General features: G+C 43.3%; 1 protein-coding gene across 1 annotated transcript in view; it reads left to right on the plus strand.

The window, feature by feature from the left end:
• DNM3 (dynamin 3) overlaps positions 1 to 20,444 on the plus strand; it is a 327,480-nt gene that overhangs the window by 42,540 nt on the left and 264,496 nt on the right. Inside the window, 4 exon segments of the mRNA XM_075067972.1 lie at positions 8,635 to 8,784; positions 15,154 to 15,357; positions 16,959 to 17,057; positions 17,979 to 18,139. Coding sequence (XP_074924073.1) covers positions 8,635 to 8,784; positions 15,154 to 15,357; positions 16,959 to 17,057; positions 17,979 to 18,139 — 614 coding nt within the window.

The raw sequence follows: 20,444 nt of genomic DNA on the forward strand, positions 1-20,444 counted from the left end.
TAAACTGTAATCATTAGATATAAAAAGAGCAAATAGATATCTGTCTTTTAAGGACACAAGCAGTTAGAATATCAGATATTTATCAACAATATCTAAAACTACAGTGTAAAGGTGATTGAGAGTAACTGTGACTCAGATACATAAAGGCAGGCAAAAACTCTCCATCAGGCATTGGGCCTGAGATGATTAGGTCAACAGTCATATAACAGGAAGTGAGAAATAAAGCATCCTATGAAACTTGCAGAGCTGCTATTTGGACTCAGTCCACTGACTCCACCTGCTGTTTCTGTGGATACAGCCTTCAGATGGTGAATGTGATCTCTTAAATCCAAAGCTTGCTTTTTTTTCTCTCTCCCTCCCTCCCAACACTTGCAAGTCTTCTCCAAATAGATTCTTGTGTGAGTATGAGAGTGACACTTCCCCCCACACACCTCACCTGTAATATCTCTTCTCATAACAAGATGCCATCCGCCTTGAAGGATTCCTCTGTGTGTTAACTCAGTGGCTCTCAAACTTTTTTTTACTGTGAGCCCTTTCACATAGCAAGTCTCTGAGTGTGACCCCCCCCCCTTATAAATGAAAAACAATTTTTAATATATTTAACGCTATTATAAATGCTGGCGGCAAAGTGGGGCTTGGGGTGAAGGTTGACAGCTCGCGACCCCCCATGTAATAACCTCTCAACCCACTGAGGGGTCCCAACCCCCAGTTTGAGAACCCCTGTGCTAAATAATAAAAATTGTCAGTTAGCATGTAACTGTTTAGCTAGGACTTTGATTACATGGAGTTGCATCTTTGGAATCTTCAAACCCCTGCATAGATGGAGCCCACATTCTAGAAGCTTCTAGCACAAATGCCACCCACCTGCATCAATGGATGGAGAAACTGATGGGGCCAGCGGTGAAAAGGGGACAGCTCCAGCGGCAAGGGAGGAAGATGCTTGCCAAGGGACAATAGGTAGCTCCTTCCTGGGAGTCTCTGGCACCCATTGGACAGCTGGGGGAGAGGGATGCTGACTGGTCAGCATTCCCCAGCTCCCAGGATTTAGCCCTGCACAGGGGCCATGTGGAATCATTTATGCTTCGTTCCAGCACAGGAACAGTTACTCACCAACTTGCAGCAGCAGCAGTTGTTGTCATACTCCTCAGGATGCAAAGGAAGATGGGTGAGGTTGGGGGAGGGAGGAGTCCTCCATGTGTCGTCAGGTGGCATCATTCCTAACAAAACACAGGCAGGAGACAGGACAGCTTACATGGGATCAGATTGCCCACTCAGGAATCATCTGACTAAAGGGGTTAAAGAAAAGATTTGGAACGAGGAATGTGTGGATTTATTGACTTTGGGGAAGAGCAAGCGGAGAAAGGGGACAAAAAGCACAAATGAGGAACGATAAACCCCTCAGAATGAAGGTGCCTCAAACTCTTGAGAACTGGTGTACAGCCTTTCGCATTTATACCCGTACAATTTCTGACAGGAGCCCCAAGAGGTAAATTTCCTTGTTTAAGTAGCAGGATTTAATAGTGAGGGTTCATACCACATATGTGTATGGGTAAGGTATGACAGAATTTAGCCAGAAGAGCCTGATTTACCCTGAGGTAAAATAGACAGGACCTTTGGCTGAAGTGTGATTCTTTATGGCATCGCCCAGCTGGCATTCATGGACAGCGGGTTGCCAGTGCTAAAACCTCAGCTTCAAAATGCAGATGCAAAAGCCCATGTGTGCTTTGCGTTTAATGTTGGGAAATGTTTTAATTCACAAGGCAGGTACAAACACTGCTGTAGGAGGTGCAGGGGTCAGCATAGTGCACTCTCCTGTTATGAAGGGAAAGGTGGTTCCAACAGGGCAATAGGAAAGGGTGCTTGCAAGGTCCCAGTGCTTCAGGAGTTGTTATGGGGGAGGCAATAGCCATGGAAAAGGCTCCTCCAGTTAAGATATGGGTGTAATGGAACTTGTTGTGGGGCTAACCGAGGAAGACAGGTGCTGCTGATGTATGGAATGGATTTTCAGCAGGTTTTTGAATCCCTTATAAAGGCATGAGGTGCCCGTCCTGGGCCGAGAACTTGAAGTCTGTTGGAGGCTTTGAGCATATATGTGGTCATCTTTGCTCTTATGAGTTGGCAGCGGGGAGAGTGGCAGGTGAGGCCGCTTCTGGTGTATTCCAATGCCAGATTTCTTTCTCCCCTGAGTGTGGCACTAAAGAAGGTGAAGGGAGAACAAAGGCTGATCCATCACCTGTCTGACCCAGGGGGCTCATTGGTAAAAGACTGTATTGATCCCCAGCTGTGTTCAGTGAGATATTCGTCATGTGATGCTGGGGTAGCCATGGTTAGGGAGTGTGGCTCTGGGGTGCTGTTGGAAGAATATGACATCAACGCTGCATTCCAGTTGCTTCCAGTGTATCCCAGGGACTTTAACCTCCTTGGGTTTCAGTTTGAGGGCCAGTAGTGTTTTGATAAAGCCATGCCCATGGGGTGCTCAGTGTTGTGTGCTGCTTTTGAAAGATTCAGCTCCAGGCTGGAGTTGGGCAGTTGTGTGTGAGACTGGCCTGCCTTACGTGGTGCACTATTGCAACGATTTCTGATTTGCAGGAGGGTTATGGACAGGCAACAGTGAGCACATGCTTCATGCATTTCAGAGTCTAGCCAAGAACCTTGGGGTCCCCTCTGCCAAGGAAAAATCAGAGAGCCCTACTCAAAATGTAATATACCTGGGCATCGAACTGGACACAGTTTGGGTGTCTCTAGGTTCCCTACAAACAAGTTAGAATCGATTAGGGCACTGATATGGGCTCTCAAAGGAGAAAAACAGTTACTCTGAGGGAACTACTGATGGTTCTAGGGGTCCTGAACTTTGCACGCTGGTTGGTGGCTCCCAGTTGGGCATTTTGTGCCTGTCTGGTGTTGGCTTGTGGAGTGCAAAAACCCCATCACTTGACCAGAATGACAAGGGGAATGAAATAAGACTTAGAAGTATGGGAAATATTCCTGGAAGAATTTAATGGGTTTTCAATATGGCGGTCGGCCTGGTGGTTCAAAACTGAGCTGCAGGTAGTTGGATGCCTTGGGAGGCATAGGTTTTGGGGATTACTTTAAAAGAGATTGGCATGCATAGAGGTGGCCAGAAACCTCTGTGGTGCAGGGTATTACAGGAGACATCACCTTCCTTGAGTTTTTCCAATACTGGTGGCCGTCACAATTTGAGGAGCAAACTTTCAGAACAAAAAAAGTTGGTTTCTGGTGTGAGAACCAATCTATGGCCCATATTGTAAATGGACAGTTGGCGAAGCCTGCTCGGGTAATGAGGCTGGCGAGGGCCTTCGTTTTACACTGCTTGCGATTTAACACCCTTTTCTGTGCAGCCTTACAGAGTTCAGCGAGCTTAAGCACGGGAAGGGCTTCACCGTGGGTGGCCCATATGTACACATCAAGTGGTGTGATATGTGGTGTCTTTGATCCACTGTGCTTTGGTTCCCTCTGCTATTTCTGGCCAGCTAATGGGCCTGTCCTACAGGAGTAACTTAGTGGGTTTCCCGGACACACGTGTGCATTTCATAGTGCAGGAACTCTTAGAAGGGTGGTCCAGGAAGGATGGGCACCAAGAGGGACAACAGGTTACCTGTAACATTGAAAACCCTAACAGGATTCCAACAGGCTATCACGGAGTCACCGGGACTATGTTCTGGAACTCCATATGAAGCCAGTCAGGACTCTAGGGGAGCATGCCTCCTCTCTCTGAGCATACTGTCTCCAGGGCAAGAAGCTTACACGGCTTTGACTTTCATGGGTCTGACTTTGGAGCATTCATCATCCCCCTTCCACACAGCATGCTTCGCTCAGCGAGTCCACCCAGGCTGGGCTCCTGGAGAAGCCAGAGGGTCCTGCACCCCAACTCTGCAGTCAGACGTGACTCTCAGCCAGCCAGTAAAACAGAAGGTTTATTAGTCAACAGGAACACAGCATAGAACAGAACTTGTTGGCTAAAAGTCACTGATTTCGTGCTAAGCCCACCTTGAGAGGGAGGGGAGCCCAGAACCAGTCGAGACTGATTCGCTTCCAGCTGCCTGGCCCCTGCGCTGCCCATTGCTCCTCCTCTGGCCTTTGTCTTGCTTCCCGGGCCAAGAGTCATCTGGTCGTATCCCCTTTCTGGGTCTCAGATTATGAAGAGGTGGCCATAGCATCCATGCAGGCAGCTCGAGCAACCTCCACAAAAGTCACATGCCCTTATTTCCACAACTTAGACATTGGTGCAATACACCGGGAAACTGAGGCACACACAACATTCATGCAAAACAGCAAGGCTCACATAGGCTCACATACAACGTAACAAGGGAAAATCCCCACTTCGTCACACAGGCTCTGCCATAGGTCTGCAGTTGTGGGAGGGAGGCCATTTTATTTTAGGTGACATTTGTTGTTGTCTCTTTAGTCCTTTTAGAGTGAGTACGCTGGTGCCTATGGCAGCTGCGGGCAGGTCCCAGCATGCATTAAGTGTAACAGATGTGCAACTATCTGCAGCAGTGGTGATCCTGCATTTAAGGTACTAGAAAATAGACTAGAAGGAAAAGAGGGCTTATGTGGTGTTAAAGGAATGTGCAGATGAGCGCTTGGGCCCTGTACAGACAGTAGGAGCCTTGCAAAAAAATCTGGGGCCTGCAACTGGGACTGCTGTTCATACACAGTGATGGCAGTTGCCTGCAGGGCCAGCTTTAGGGCGATTCCCTCGATTCCCCTGAATCGGGCCCCGCGCCCCTAAGAGGGCCCCAAAACGTCCCTAAGGATCCTCCATCAACGTGCTGCAGAAGGCACCGGCGGCTCAATTGGCTGCCGCTAAAGTCCCGCTGTAGTCTTCAGCGGCAGCTCTTTCGAATTGAGCCCCACAGTGCCTAAAGCTGGCCCTCGTTGCCTGACAAGATACCAGTTTGGCACAGTATTGAGGAAAACCTTGCACTACTGCTGTCTTGATCACTTCCCCCCCATGCCCTCCAAATTGGTGCTCGGTCTTTCAGGATCAGGGCAGTAACATCAGTGGCTACAGAGTGTTTTGGCCCACATCAGATGCAGGCAATGGGGAGCTGGAAATTGAGGTGTTACAGGATTGTCTGCACCTAGGAAAATAGGGCTGGGAATCACACAATGTAACTAAACCAGTGTGCTTGTTTGTTTCAGAAGCTATACTGAGGACATGCAGTATCTTGATTTGCAGGCACTCTGTAGTTCATTGGGCCCACAAGAGCAGCCAGAATGGCAGCTGGATCTCAGCTGTGCCGAAGCAGTTTGCATCCTGTGGTTCGGCAGAAGAGGCACGCATTGGGATCATTTCATGCCACTTCTGCACTTGCTGACAAGCAGTGCACACGCATCTCTTGTCCTGGTTATTTACCTTGTGGAGAATGATCTTAGCATCAGGATAGGACTTAACTCAAGGGACAGAATCTGGAGGGATGTTAGCTTAATTGGGCAATCATGGCTGGAAGTGAGGTGAGCAATGCTTGCAAGGAGGGTCTGGTGGGGAGCTGCAGACCCAGCCTGCAGTGACAGGAGTAGAAAAAAAAGTGACTTGAGAGGGTCACCAAGGTATTCCTGGACACGGGGAGTGATGGTCAGTGATACAGCATAGCAGCATCTGTTATCACCGACTGGTAGTTTTCAGAGATGACGGTGTACATTTGTCAGATGGAGATGCTGACGTGGCTACAGGATGTAAGGGAATGGACGGGGCAGGAACTGTGATACTGGGCAATGTGGTTGGGTAGAGGGGAGTGACCAAGCTAGTTGCTGGCACCCCCTGTGTCTGGTTTCCAGTGTGGTTAATAGAATGAAATGAACGATTCCCAGAGGTAAAAGACCTGGGATTTTGGTGATGGGCCTTGGTCTCGTGTGGTAGGATGAGACCTTTGGCTTTCACAGGCCAATGTCAGGTTTTGTGGCTCTCATGGGCCAAAGTTCCCACCTTGCTTGAACCTCTGTCTCCCTTGTGGGTAAGGGAAGGTGCTAGGACTCAGGGCTGATTTCTGGTGGGGAAGGCTGAGCAGAGCATATGGGTTATATGATAAGGAGCCCTATAAACCCTAGCACAAGTTGCGACTTGTATAAGGAGCACTGCAACCCCCAAACTGGAACTAGTTAAATGCCTGGTATGGGAGAATAGGGGTGATGGGTGGGTAGTATCCCTCCCTTGTGTTAAAGTTTAATAAGAGTTGCAATCTGCCACTTAATTCCATGCGTGTGTCTATGTTCATTTTGCTACTGTGTCAACATCAACTACCTTTGTGAGATGCAGTGGACATTCCTAGCCCAGCAGTTTCAAGCCTCCTAAACTGATGGATTTATTTTATAAGACAATTTATAGGTGGGAATAAAATTGTCCTATTCTTATAGTACTTAGAAAACATAAATCTCTATTAGTGCTTATTAGCAACAAAATATCAGCATGCTCAGTGTCATAAACCTCAGAATGGGTGTAGAAATCAGAACCGTGAGAGGCCAAATAAGAGACATTTTGGAAACGTTATTTTATTTTACCAGTTTGCATCATTTTCTGTCCAATCAAAATCTGACACAATCTGTTATAAAGGCATTTATGGTTGGGGAGACTAACCCCAAAACTGGTGAAATGTGGTGGAATTCTTTTGTCAGCGTTCTGTTATTTTTAAGTGCGGAGTTGGCTTTAAATATGTGTTTGTCTCAAATAATTAGGTAGCTTTATATTTGTTCTCAGTGCAGAGAGAGGCTTTTTTATGTTTGCTTTTTCCCCTGACTTTTGAATGTATTCTCTCCCTCTCAACATACCCTTGACCTCATAAAACAAATGTCTGAAAATTAGACATTAGAAAGGGTCAGTCTAAACAAATTACATATTATCAGATTAATATCCAATATATACTCTTTCTGGGGACTATACCTTGAATATGCAAGGGGGACTGGACTTGGAGCGATTTTTCACCTTAGGGTTCTGTGATCTTGCTGTTACAGAGAGTAAGGGAGAGCGTGAAAGACATGACAGTTTTCTAGTCTGTCTTTGAACTGAATCATCTTTACTTGCTGACTAGTTCCTGTTTGGCAGTTACTTCTGCAAAAGATTTAAAGAATTGTTCTCTAATTTTAATAGTTTTTGCTGTGTAATTAATGCACATCTTTGTCAAGATTACATTCGATTCTGTGTTTATGGGGACACTCGTGGAAGCAGGCTGTCTGCTTTGCTGCCAGACATAGTCAAAGGACTGGATGGAAGGTTCAGAAACAAAGCACCACTTGTTCAATGCAATTTTTATTCTGTAAACCTATTTAGTCTATAACACTTCATACACACCACATTACATACTTCATTTAAGCATATTTCTTTAGAATTAGAGGGAGCACGTGTTACTAGTTCAAGTCTCATAGCGACAATTATTAACCTAGTTAAGCATACTACATTTCATCCAATTTGCAATATAGTAAATGCAGAAGTTTTACATTTTGCAGGTAGGGGTGCTGAGTTACTAAGAGTCAAGAGGAACAAAAGGAAGCTTCTTTTGGCATCAGCTGTGTCAGTCACCTGATAGAGTAAGCAGGCCATACACTCAGTGCTAATTCTTTCAATTTTGAACTCTTTTCCTGAAAAAAATCTGATTAACCACAGTAAGAAATAATTGTAGATAAGGTGCAGAATTTCCTTTGTACCAAGGAATTCATGCAGAACTCTGTCAAAATAAGGGCCATTCATCAGCTTATTTTCATCCTTAAAGAGCAACCCTCCATTTTTTTGGAACCAAATACTTTACAAGCTTAAAGAATTTACAAATCTGATTGATCAGCTGTGATACTTTATGAAATAAATCCACTTGTTCTTGTACAGCCAGTTCTAAAAAAGAATCTAAGTTACACCGGAGTTATTTAAATTGTCAAAGGCAAACCAGAAGGTTTTAGCTAGATCAACAAACAAAAAATTGCTGTGGAATTATGTTGCAGCATTTTTATACACACTGAATTAATTTCATTTTCCCTTATCTTAGGGATAGTGGGGTTCTTGGATTCCCCTCCCCCTCCCCCCAACATACACACTTTAAAATCAGAGAGATTACAAAAGTTTAGGGGGAAGAGTTTTTTTTCTTTTTCAGTCAGTTAATTATTACCATTGATGCAAAAATGGCTATTTTTTCGTTTCATTTGTTTGTATAGCTGAGCTGATAACATTTATTAGTGAGAAGATGACTTAGGGAGGATTCAAGAAACAGACTTCAGTACTGATACATGTTGCGTTCTAGTAATCATAGTTCTCAATCCAGCTACTGTAGTCTCAATTGCTCTGTATTAGCAAGTTTTTTTTATTTTTTCACAATCTGCTCCTTATTCGGTTAGTTTAAATTATATTTAGTCAATCCCTTCTTTATGCTTTATTCCAGAAGATCAGGTGCCAAAGATAAAAGTAATGAATTGTAAACCTTTTTTTTTAGCAAACCTTTCCATTCTGGGCTATTTTCATCTGCAGGAACTCTGCCTACACTGTTTGATCACCCACCTAACTTTTTTCCTGTGATCCTCAGTGACTTCAACATGCTTTTCTAGATAATTGTCTAGAGAACATAAAGGATGTGTCTTGTAATCTTCAAAATTTTTTGTGATCTGTAAAGAGGCTATTGATGTTTGTTACAGAATATGCTGAGTTCCTACACTGCAAAGGGAGGAAATTTACAGATTTTGATGAAGTTCGTCAAGAAATTGAAGCAGAAACAGACAGAGTGACGGGACTGAATAAAGGCATTTCTTCAATTCCTATTAATTTAAGAGTGTATTCCCCACATGGTAGGTAAAGTCATTCTACTGTGTATTCATGTAACTAATATTATATATTCTATTTGTTCTCATTGCTTGACCAAAAAATTCCAGAGAGACACTATTGCTAAAATTGACTTTGAATGAAAGTTTTGAGGATGTATAATTCATGCAACAGTATTTGTTCTGAAAAGGCTTCCCTTTGTTAGATTACTCCCTTTCTGAACTTTCAACCCTATCTATGCGAGGAAAGTGAAGTATTGTAGACAATGGATTGTCATCAACTGGCATAGAAAACAGTTAACAGTGTAGAGAGGACTAAACCATTTTAATCCTCATTGAAGAAAACTGGACTTTAGATGATCATCATATGCAACCCAGTTTTCAGACAGGCTCATTTGAACTTGAAGCCACATCCACAGACACACTGAAATTTCCACTATAGCATGAAAGCTACATCCTGTAATGGTATTACAAACTGCATGAAGCAGACATGTATCCTAAGGCAATACACAGATAAGTTTTTATAAAAGTTTTGAGTAATCTGATGAAACTGCTTCAGTTTCAGCTAATTCTTAATTTGTTAGATTTACATGTTTAGACATACTAGAATATAAGGAGTTTTTGAAAGCTGACAACTCTGCCTATGTTCCTTTTGGGATATGCATCCTTGCTTTGGTATTTCAGAATAACTAGTGAAAAAATATTATTGTATTTCTTCTCCATTAACCTAGATAGGTCAGTTCTATATGAGATGATGAAGTGCAAAATTGAGTTTGCATTTTTAAAATAATAATCATATTATCTCCAGATAAACTCTCACCTACCCTTAACAGAACTTTATATTTTTTAACTGTTTGATCCGGAGATCCCGAAGCACTTTTATAAATGTTAAGTACTTAGCTCCATTATAAATTTGTAGTTGTTGAAAATGTCACTTCGGTGTCCCAAGACAATGCCTTTGATCTACTCAAGTTTTGATAAACTTAGGCATCGTAGGAACTTGTTGTTAAAGCAGATACTGCTCTTGTTTTAATAGTCTCTTCAGTGGGGGTGTATCAAGTTGCTCTATGTGGCATGGTTGCCACCGATATAGACCACATAACATTAACTTCTCATGTGTCAGGTAGCTGGCAACCAATCTGGAGAAAATATGATTCCTCAGTTGTTTTCTCTTTTGCACATTAAAACAACTTGTTCTTTTTGCTGAGGTGCCATCTTTTTTTTCGGTCTGCATCAATCCATACCTTCTTGATCATGAGCTGAAGAGCAAAATAATAGAAGTAAGGGAGAATAAGAAGAAGGTGCTTTATCTATAATCGATCTTTTCAGTCTTCCATAGTGGGTTCATTCTGTACTTGTGGCCCTGGACCTTGCTTCAGTCTTGCATGGGCCTGCCATAGCCTGTGGGAGCAGGGGTCAACTGCGTGACCATGATTTATAGCTCCCCAGTGGTACAAGCTGATTCTCTGGATATCTAGAAGAGAAATCTGAGCAAGAAGAAAGTTGGCTGTTACCACCCAAGGAACAGATCTTGGAGTCACTGTGGATAGTTATTTGAAAACTTCTGCTGAATGTGCTGCAGCAGTCAAATAGGTTAACAGTACTCTAAAGAGTGTTAAGAAATGGATAGAAAATAGCATCGAGAATATCATAGTGCCACTATATAAATACATGGTGTGCCTAAGCCTTGAATATTGTGTCCAATTCTGGTAGTCCAATCTCAAAAAGGATATAGTAGAACTGGAAAAGGTTCAGCGAAGGGCAACAAAGATGATCATAGATGTGGAACAGCTTCCATATGAGGAGAGACTAAAAAGATTAGGGCTGTTCATCTTAGAAAAGAGACAACTTGGATTCACCAAGGGCAAGTCATGCCTGACCAATCTGATTGCCTTCTATGATGAGATAACTGGCTCTGTGGATATGGGGAAAGCAGTGGATGTGATATATCTTGACTTTACAAAGCTTTTGATATGGTCTCCCACAGTATTCTTGCCAGCAAGTTAAAAAAGTATGGATTGGATGAATGGACTATAAGGTGGATAGAAAGCTGGCTAGACAGGCTCAACAGGTAGTGATCAATGGCTCCATGTCTAACTGGCAGCCAGTATCAAGTGGAGTGCCCCAGGGGTCGGTCCTGGGGCTGGTTTTGTTCAACATCTTTATTAATGATCTGGATGATGGGATAGATTGCACCCTCAGCAAGTTCGCAGATGACACTGAGCTGGAGGGAGAGTAAGGATAGGGTCCAGAGTGACCTAGAGAAATTGGAGGATTGGGTCAAAAGAAATCTGATGAGGTTCAACAAGGACAAGTGCAGAGTCCCATGCACTGCTACAAGCTGGGGACTGACTGGCTAAGCAGTAGTTCTGCAGAAAAGGACCTGAGGATTACAGTGAATGAGAAGTTGGATATGAGTCAGCAGTGTGCGCTTGTTGCCAAGAAGGCCAATGGCATTTTGGGCTGCATTAGTAGGAGCATTGCCAGCAAATCAAGGGAAGTGATTATTCCCCTCTATTCGGCACTGGTGAGGCCACATCTGGAGTATTGCGTCAGTTTTGGTCCCCCCCACTACAGAAAGGATCTGGAGAAATTGGAGAGAGTCCAATGGAGGGCAACAAAATGATCAGTGGACTGGGGCACATGTCTTATGAGGAGAGGCTGAGGGAACTGGGTTTGTTTAGTCTGTAGAGGAGGAATTTGATAGCAGTCTTCAACTACCTGAAGGGGGGTTCCAAAGAGGATGGGGCAAGGCTGTTCTCAGTGGTGGCAGATGACAGAACAAGAAGCAATGGTCTCAAGTTGCAGTGGGTGAGGTCTAGGTTGGATATTGGGAAACACTATTTCACCAGGAGGGTGGTGAACCACTGGAATGGGTTACCTAGGGAGATGGTGGAATCTCCATCCTCAGAGGTTTTTAAGTCTCATCTTGACAAAGCCCTGGCTGGGATGATTTAGTTAGGTCTCTTCCAACCCTAATCTTCTATGAGTCTATGAACTGGATGGGATATACGAGACGTCTATAAAATCATGAGTAGTGTGTAAACAGTGAATACAGAAGTGTTGTTTATGCTTTCATCCAATATAAAAACTGGGGGTCATTGAATGAAATTAATAGGCAGCAGGTCTAGTACTCACAAGATGAAGTAATTTTTCACACAGCTAACCTGTGGAACTCATTGTCATGGGATTGTCATGTCATTGTCATGATGGCCAAAAGTATAACTGGATTAAAAAAACAACTGGATAAGTACATGGAGGATAGATCAATGAATGGCTATTAGCCAAGATGATTAGGGATGCAACCTCATGCTCTAGGTGACCCTCAACCTCTGACTACCAGAAGCAAGGAGTGGGAGACGGGTGGATCACTCTGTGATAATTCTGTAATCACCCTGGTCTGTATGCGCCCCCTGAAACTCTGGTACATGCCTCTGTTGGGCAAGATGAACCCTAGTCTGACCCAGTATGGTATCTCTTGTGTTCTTAAGCAATCTTCTTCCCGGAGTTTTGGTGTATTTCCAGTGGGGCAATCCAGTGGGCCAACTCCCCCATCGCCATTTTCTGGCTCCCAGCAGCTGGTGAACTCACTGTCTCCAAGTTGATCCTATGGGAAGGGTGTGTGGTAGGATCAAAATATGAATATGCCTTCTCTCTTTTTCCTCTGCCACACACACATCTTCTCACTAATAATTTCCTGCCCCTGTGAATGGTCAGATTAGCTATGACACAATTCCAGCTCCTGCAAATATCGTGGCATTGATGCATGCTCAGCTGGTTGGGCCACACTGCAGTGGTTTCTTACCTGAACCTTTGTGGGGAACAGAAGAGAAATGTATTAGCCTTCCTTAAGGTACTCTCACTTCTGTTCAAGTGGGCTGAGGAAAAACCTGGGATCTTTAAAAGCTCTGCTTGTTTCAGACTTACTCTTCCTTTAGGCATACTGATTAAGCAGGGCTAAAATACACCTGGGAGAATGGGGAGTCACAAAAATGTTTGACTCGCTTCCAAGACATGACTGTCAATAAACCTATCCACTCCCATCTCTAATCACCTGCTTCGCAGGTATGGATGTCTAAAAGTCTTGTCTTAGGCTCTTTTATTTTTGCAGTCTTCTGGATTTGGGAAACAGCCTGTGCCATCTCGCCTCTGGTCCTAAAATGGGTAGTCATAAACAAAAAGAGATAGACATGGATGCTTCTTGATCCTAACTGCCCAAATCTCTGAGAAATATTCCGCACTTCTCATACAGTTGGGAGTGCATATTGGTGTTGGTTAGTGCTTTTGCCATTTTTAATCTGAAAAAGGAAGTGGGAGTTAGAGGCATGATGAGGAGCTGAGCCCACTGGGTGGGGACAGGAAGTTCTGCCTGTTGCTGTGTAAGGAATTGGCAGCCCTTAAAGCTCTTCAGTGATGGTTCATCCTGACTCATGCTGGAGGCACAAAATACAAGAGTGTGAATCTATTACAACTTTTTACCTGTAAACTTTCTCAGTAATCTTTATCACAAGCTTTCTAAGGGAGAAAGCTTCTAGGTATTTCCTCTTCCGCTAGGTCCAGTCCAGCCTCCAGCTTGCTCCTCGGTCAGTTTCCTCAGAATGCTAAAACTTCAGAATCTTTTCACTAGAACAGTGGCCTCCATCTTGGGCCAGCCAAGGAGAAAATTCCATTGTAAACTTTTTAGAGCCATCACCTGTTGTTCCATTAACACATTCCTTGAGCACCACTGCCTGGATCTCAACCCATCAGCCAGCAAAGCTTTCTATCAGTTGGTGCTTTGGGCAGTTCTGCCTCAGAAATCCAAGAGCTGCTTTTCTCAAGGAGAGTCAGTGTAAACTTTTTGAGGCTAGGCTGGATCTTCTCTTTCTCCCTCCCACCTCTTCTTGGTGCTCCGGTAGTTGCAGGGCACTTTCATTAGATTTGTAGTCTATACCAGGGACAGTCATCTCACAACAAAACAATTTTTTCATACCTGCTAAATGTTTTCTATTGTGAGACTCCACCAGTAAAAACACCTGCTCAGGATGCTCCAGCTGCGAAGAAACTCAGAAAAATAGCTAGAGCTTGGTGTACCGTTTAGACTAGCCCTGGATTTTCAATTTGGGAAGCTGGCGGCTGAGAAGCCTGCTTGGAGGATGATCAGATGAGGACTGTGTGTGAAAATTCATCTTTCAGATGGACTGCCACCTGACTAATTGATAGGTAAGATGGGAATATCCCATGGTCTCCACTGGTATTGGCACACTACGGATAAATGGGAGAAAAACAAGTTTTACTTGCGCTAAGATCCTAATCAGTTGCACATATACAAAATGGGAAATGACTGCCTAGGAAGGAGTACTGCAGAAAGGGATCAGGCCCTGGGGGTCATACTGGATTACAAGTTAAATATGAGTGAACAGTGTAACACTGTTGCAAAAAAGCAAACATCATTCTGGGATGTATTAGCAGGAGTGTTCTAAACAAGATACGAGAAAGTAATTCTTCTGCCCTACTCCATACTGATTAGGCCGCAGCTGGAGTATGATGGCCAAGTCTGGGTGCCACCTTTCAGGAAAGATGTGGACAAATTCTGGAAAGTCCAGAGGAGAGAAATAAAAATGATTAAAGGTCTCAAAAACATGACCAATGAGGGAAGATTTGACAAAAAAAAATTGGGTTTGTTTTGTTTGTAGAAGTGAATACTAAGAGGGGACATAACAGTTTTCAAGTACATGAAAGGTTGTTCAAGGAGGTAGGAGGAAAAATTGTTCTTGTTAACCTCTGAAGATAGGACAAGAAGTAATGAGCTTAAATAGCAGCAAGGGCGGTTTACGTTGGCCATTAGGAAAAATTTCCTAACTTTCAGGGTAGTTAAGCACTAGAGTAAATTGCCTCAGGAGATTGTGGGTATCCATCATTGGAGATTTTTAGGAGCAGGTTAGACAAACACCTGTTAGGGATGGTCTAGATAATACTTAGTCCTGCCATGAGTGCAGGGGACTGGACTAGATGACCTCTTGAGGTCCCTTCCAGTCCTATGATTCATGATGTCCAACATGGGCACAACTCTTTGTAAATTCTGCCTTTAATGTTTAATTATGATCTTACAGATATACAATAGGAAGGTGATTGTGCCAAACAATATAATTTGTAGGTTGTGACAAGCAGTTCCAAACTGAACAAAACCGAACTTCATAATGCTGAAATCTTCTGTGACATGGAATTGCCAATCTTGGCACAGCCCTAGTTGTGTGTGCTTATAAAATAATGTTCAAAAGCCTTTGAAAATTGATACATCTACAGTATTTGAATTATGGCTCCCCCTAGAACTTCAGACTTGATCATCTTTTTATTCTTTTTAGCTGTGTAAAGTGTTAATAACAAGCCTTTTGGTCTTATGCCCTTTCTCTTTAGTGCTAAGCCTGACCCTTGTTGATTTGCCTGGAATCACTAAAGTGCCAGTAGGGGATCAACCTCCAGATATAGAGCAACAGATCAGAGATATGATTATGCAGTTTATTTCTCGTGAAAACTGTCTGATCCTGGCTGTGACTCCAGCCAACACTGATCTTGCCAACTCAGATGCATTGAAGTTAGCTAAAGAAGTAGACCCTCAAGGTAAGTGTGAGTGGATGTAAACCTTTCCTGCTTTCAGATACCATTGATGAAAATATATCTTGCAGTTTACTGTGGTGAATCATGCATTTAACAGTGCAAGAAAACTCATTACCCATAACTAAAAGTTTTGCACTGATTTCAACATCAGAAGAAGAATAGGAATTCTGCTCATGCAGCATAATTCAGCAACTTGTATTATCAACGGAAGTCTAAAAGTAACCAGTGTATGGTAATTTGAGTGAATCGTGAAATATACATAATTGGAAATTCTTGTGACAGGGCCTCTGCCAGCTGAGGAGTCTGTATCGCATCTTGTATCATGGGGCCTCGATGCTGATTGGAGTGCCTGGGTGCTACTGTACTATAAATGTTCGAATGATATTTGTTTTCTTGGCATGCCTTGCTGACTGATGTGACTGTGTAATAAATCAACACATACAGCAGGAGTAAATGCAATTTGTCTTTGCAATGTAATAACACAGTGGTTCTCAACCAGGGGTACACGTACTCCTGGGGGTACTCAGAGTTCAACAAGGGGGTACATCGACTCCTCTAGATATTTGCCTAGTTTTACAACAGGTTACCTAAAAAACACTAGCAAAGTCAGTACAAATTAAAATTTCATACAGACAATGACTTGTTTATACTGCTGTATATACTACACACTGAAATGTAAGTACAATATTTAGATTCCAATAGATTTTAGATTTATATGGTAAAAATGAGAATGTAAGCAGTTTTCAGTCCTGTGACACTTCTGTATTTTTGTGTCTGTTTTTGTAAGCAAGTAGTTTTTAAATGAGGTGAAACTTGGGGAGAAATCAAACTCCTGGAAAGGATACAGTAGTTTGGAAAGGTTGAGAACCACTGTAATAACATAATGTGCTGCCACCTGGTGGATTAGAATTCAAGAGTCTGGCTTGGTAGATTTGGGAGCATTTTGTATTACTGCAAGAGGCCCCCACTCCCCGCCAATTCAAAAGAAGTGCTGACAGGCTCAAGAGAGCCATGTTTGTCTTTTGTCTGGTGGGGCTGTGACTACATTACCTTGAGAGTGAGTAGTGCAAATTTAAAAAAACAAAAAAATGGGTATGGAGTCCAAGAGGGGCTTGATAGACTAACAGAAAAAGGGAAAGACTCTGTTACCACAGTGGGAACTATAGTGCTAGCAGTCAGTGCTAGCATGCAAGCTCCCTTCCTCACTATCTGGCACACCTTAATTGATTCCTGTACCTGGCTCTGCGTATGGTTGGCAGGCCCAAACCGACTTCTGCTATCTCATTTATCAGCTGTTGGCTCTATGCATGTGGGTGGTGGATGAATTGACCTGGCTCCCTGCTCCCACCCTAGGTCTGGAATGGACAGGTTTTTTGTTTTTTTTTTAAATTAAAAAACCCAAAAAAACTAAAATGACAGATTAAAGATGCAGTTCTCTTGTATTAAACTCCATTGCAAATCCATAGGAATAGTGAGAAAATACTCAGTTCTTCCCTACCAAGTAAACTCAGTATTAGAGAGTAAGGTTTAATTGATTGATTTTCCTCAGCATAAATGATATTTCACTATTTTTTTGGTGTGTGTGTGGACGGTTGGCGATGCAGGCCTGAGAACCATTGGTGTAATCACAAAACTGGATTTGATGGATGAAGGAACTGATGCAACAGAGATTCTGGAGAACAAGTTGCTCCCTCTTCGTAGGGGTAAGAATATTAAACTCCATATACCAATTGCTTCTGTAGCAAAGTGGTGATGAGGAAGGTAGGCATTTGGTAAATTAACAGAAGATTGGTTTTAAAGGAGTGCTTGGTTAGAAAATCTCTGCAGTTAACCTTCATATTACAGTAGAGATTGTGCTCATAGCCTTATCATCCTGCTAAGCTGTGAAAAAGTAAATGTAAGAGGAGATGGTGCCTAAAATGCACAATAGGGTAGGGGGGATCAACTAAGACCTCAGAACAGGCTGGATGAGGTATAATGAGAAGTATGAGTTTAAGTTACCTGCATATTTCCTTTTCTGTGACAAAGTCTGTTGTTCGTCACAATGTGTGGGAGTGCCTTGGTGCAGTCTGGAAGCAGCCACTGGATCTTTGATAATGTCACTGCAGTCTAATCTCTGCCCCTTTCCAAAAGCTTTTCAGATGATTGTTTATAGAGCTAGAGAGACATGTTCATTTCCACCATTAGAATAATACAAAAGTATTACTGAAATCTAACCAGTTTCACCAGGTAGATCAGTCCCCTTTTTCTTTTCTCAACACCCCAGAAAACAAACCAGCCAGAGAGGGATCAGACCAGAAGACAGGAAAGTCAATATCAAGACCTCCTATTTTCTTATCCTGTTTGTTACCCTTCTGCCACATCCTCCTCTTATTCCCCTGTGGCGTGCAAGTCACTCTTGTGATGCCAGATCAGTACATGTGATATTGTCTCCCCATTTAAACCTGCTTTCTGACCAGCTTACCCCCAATATTTAACTTACACCACTATTTCTGTCATCACTGAATTTGAACCAATGACTTCCGTGGAAGGTGTGCCCATATACGCTAAGCTAAACAAGCATGTACACTGCACTGTGGGGAATAACAGCATTGACTTACAGAGTTGTTTTAATCTCGTTTTAGGGTATATTGGAGTTGTAAACAGAAGTCAGAAAGACATTGATGGGAAGAAGGATATTAAGGCAGCCATGCTGGCAGAAAGGAAATTCTTCCTTTCCCATCCAGCTTACAGGCATATGGCAGACCGGATGGGAACACCATATCTGCAGAAAGTTCTAAATCAGGTACAAGCAAATGTGAAAAAGTGTGTGTGTACAGGACCAATAAAAAATGCTGTATTAAAATCATTGAATCAGGTGCACTGCAACATTCTTTCCTGTTTATAACACTGTATTTTCCCCAACATATCACAGGCAAGAGAGTGCATTGTGTATGAAGCTCACTGCAAAGAGTACAGGAATCAATCTTCCCCGCCACCTTGCCAGTGTATTGCAGGAGTCACTCCGTTGAAGTCAGTGAAGTTTAAATCATTGTGCTAGACATACATTACCAAGAATGGTGACCCTTTTGTTTAAATTCATTCCCACCTCTTTCATGTTACTCTCAAGCATCAGAACATCACTTGGACTCATTATACTGACCTCTGTTTTTTTAAAGCAGCCTAGCATGAAAACATGATACATAACATATTTTGTGATTTAAAGTTCCCAAAGAAGAAAACTCTAAGCAGTCCATCTGACTCTAGATAAAGAACGCATTTGTTTTTCTCCCTCAGTGTGTTACTTCAGGTTAAGGATTAGATTATGGCACTAGCAACAACCCTGTGTAAGGGGTAATATGGAGCTAGAAGGTACCCCAAGTAGGGCTGGGGTGGGTTGGCGGGGGTTGGAATTGTCCCCCCCAGAAGACACAATTGCTCCATGGAACACACTGGGTGCTCATGCTGCACCTTTGTTTGGTCTCTGGGGCAGTGAATAGAGGTGCAGGGTCTTAGCCCTGTCTCCTCATCTCCATTGAGGTGATTTTTTCCCTCAAGGGAACACAGAGAAATTTTTGAGATTGGTTGCAGTCTCTGATGAATATCCTCTGAAGAACAGTATGGTAGATCACACCTTCCTCCAGCTGGGAAACTAGATGCTGATCCATTTGTCACCCACCTGAACAAGAAACTATCAATGTACTATTCTGCCAAGGGATATTTCTCCATCCACAGTGGAGGGGAGTCTGGAAACCATTTACCACTATCTCTGGTAGGAAAGGTACTGACCAAGCTCAGGGCCAAGGGTTGACTGAACTTGATAACCTTCTTTTGGCTGAGACAGATGGTTCTCAGCCCAGTTGTGGATGATATTGGCTTATCCAATGGAATGGGAACCAGGCAGTCTTTTGATAGTGTAATACTCCAGAGGCTTGATGTTTCTTAGCAACTGTCTCAGGTCTTCCTAGTTTATCCAAAAGAGTCTACTAAAATGGTTTAAAATTGTAAAGGTCTGTTATTTGGTGTGTGTGTGGCCCCACATGGATCTCTTTATAACTGGACACTTCCTTCGGGCCCCATCCTTCCCTTTCCCCAAAAATTCAACCAAACTAATTGTCTGCTAGATTTAAAGACAGATGCCATTCATGTGAATTTTGGCAACTCTCTTGGGCCTGGTCTACACTATGCATTTAAACCGATTTTAGCAGCGTTAAACCGATTTAACGCTGTACCTGTCCACACTACGAGGCCCTTTATATCGATATAAAGGGCTCTTTTATTAAATCTAGTTTCTGTACTCCTCAACGAGAAGAGTAGCCGCTAAAAATCGGTATTACCATATCGGATTAGGGTTAGTGTGGCCGGCAAATCAACGGTATTGGCCTCCAGGCGGTATCCCACAGTGCACCACTGGTGACCGCTCTGGACAGCAATCTGAACCCGGATGCTGTGGCCAGGTAAACAGGAAAAGCCCCCGAATTTAGATTTTCATTTCCTGTTTGCCCAGCGTGGAGCTCTGATCAGCGCAGGTGGCAATGCAGTCCCAAATCCAAAAAGAGCTCCAGCATGGACCGTACGGGAGATACTGGATCTGATCGCTGTATGGGGAAACAAATCTGTTCTATCAAAGCTCCGTTACAGAAGACGAAATGCCAAAGTGTTTGGAAAAAAAATCCTCCAGCTACACAGTGACAAACGTAACGGGAAGCCGAGACTCAAATGGATGCTCATGGAGGGAGGGGGTAGTGAGGACTCCAGCTATCCCCACAGTCCACAGCAGTCTCCAAAAAGTATTTACATTCTTGGTTGAGCTCCCAATGCCTGTAGGTTCAAACACATTGTCCGGCGTGGGTTCAGGGAATAGCTCCTCAATTTTCTCCCCCCCCCACCACGTGAAAAAAAGGGAAAGAAATCATTTCTTGACTTCTTTCAGTGTCACCCTATGTTCTACTGAATGCTGCTGGTAGACGTGATGCTGCAGCAGTGAAGTGCAGTATTCGCTCCTCTCCCCTCCCAGGTGGCAGATGGTGCAGTAGGACTGGTAACGGTCCTTATCAGCCCGTGAGTGCTCCAATGCTTGATAACTGCTGAATACCTCTGGCTGGCCTGAG

This window comes from Chelonoidis abingdonii, chromosome 7 (genome assembly GCF_003597395.2).
Source record: "Chelonoidis abingdonii isolate Lonesome George chromosome 7, CheloAbing_2.0, whole genome shotgun sequence".
NCBI classification, from domain to species: Eukaryota; Metazoa; Chordata; order Testudines; family Testudinidae; genus Chelonoidis; species Chelonoidis abingdonii.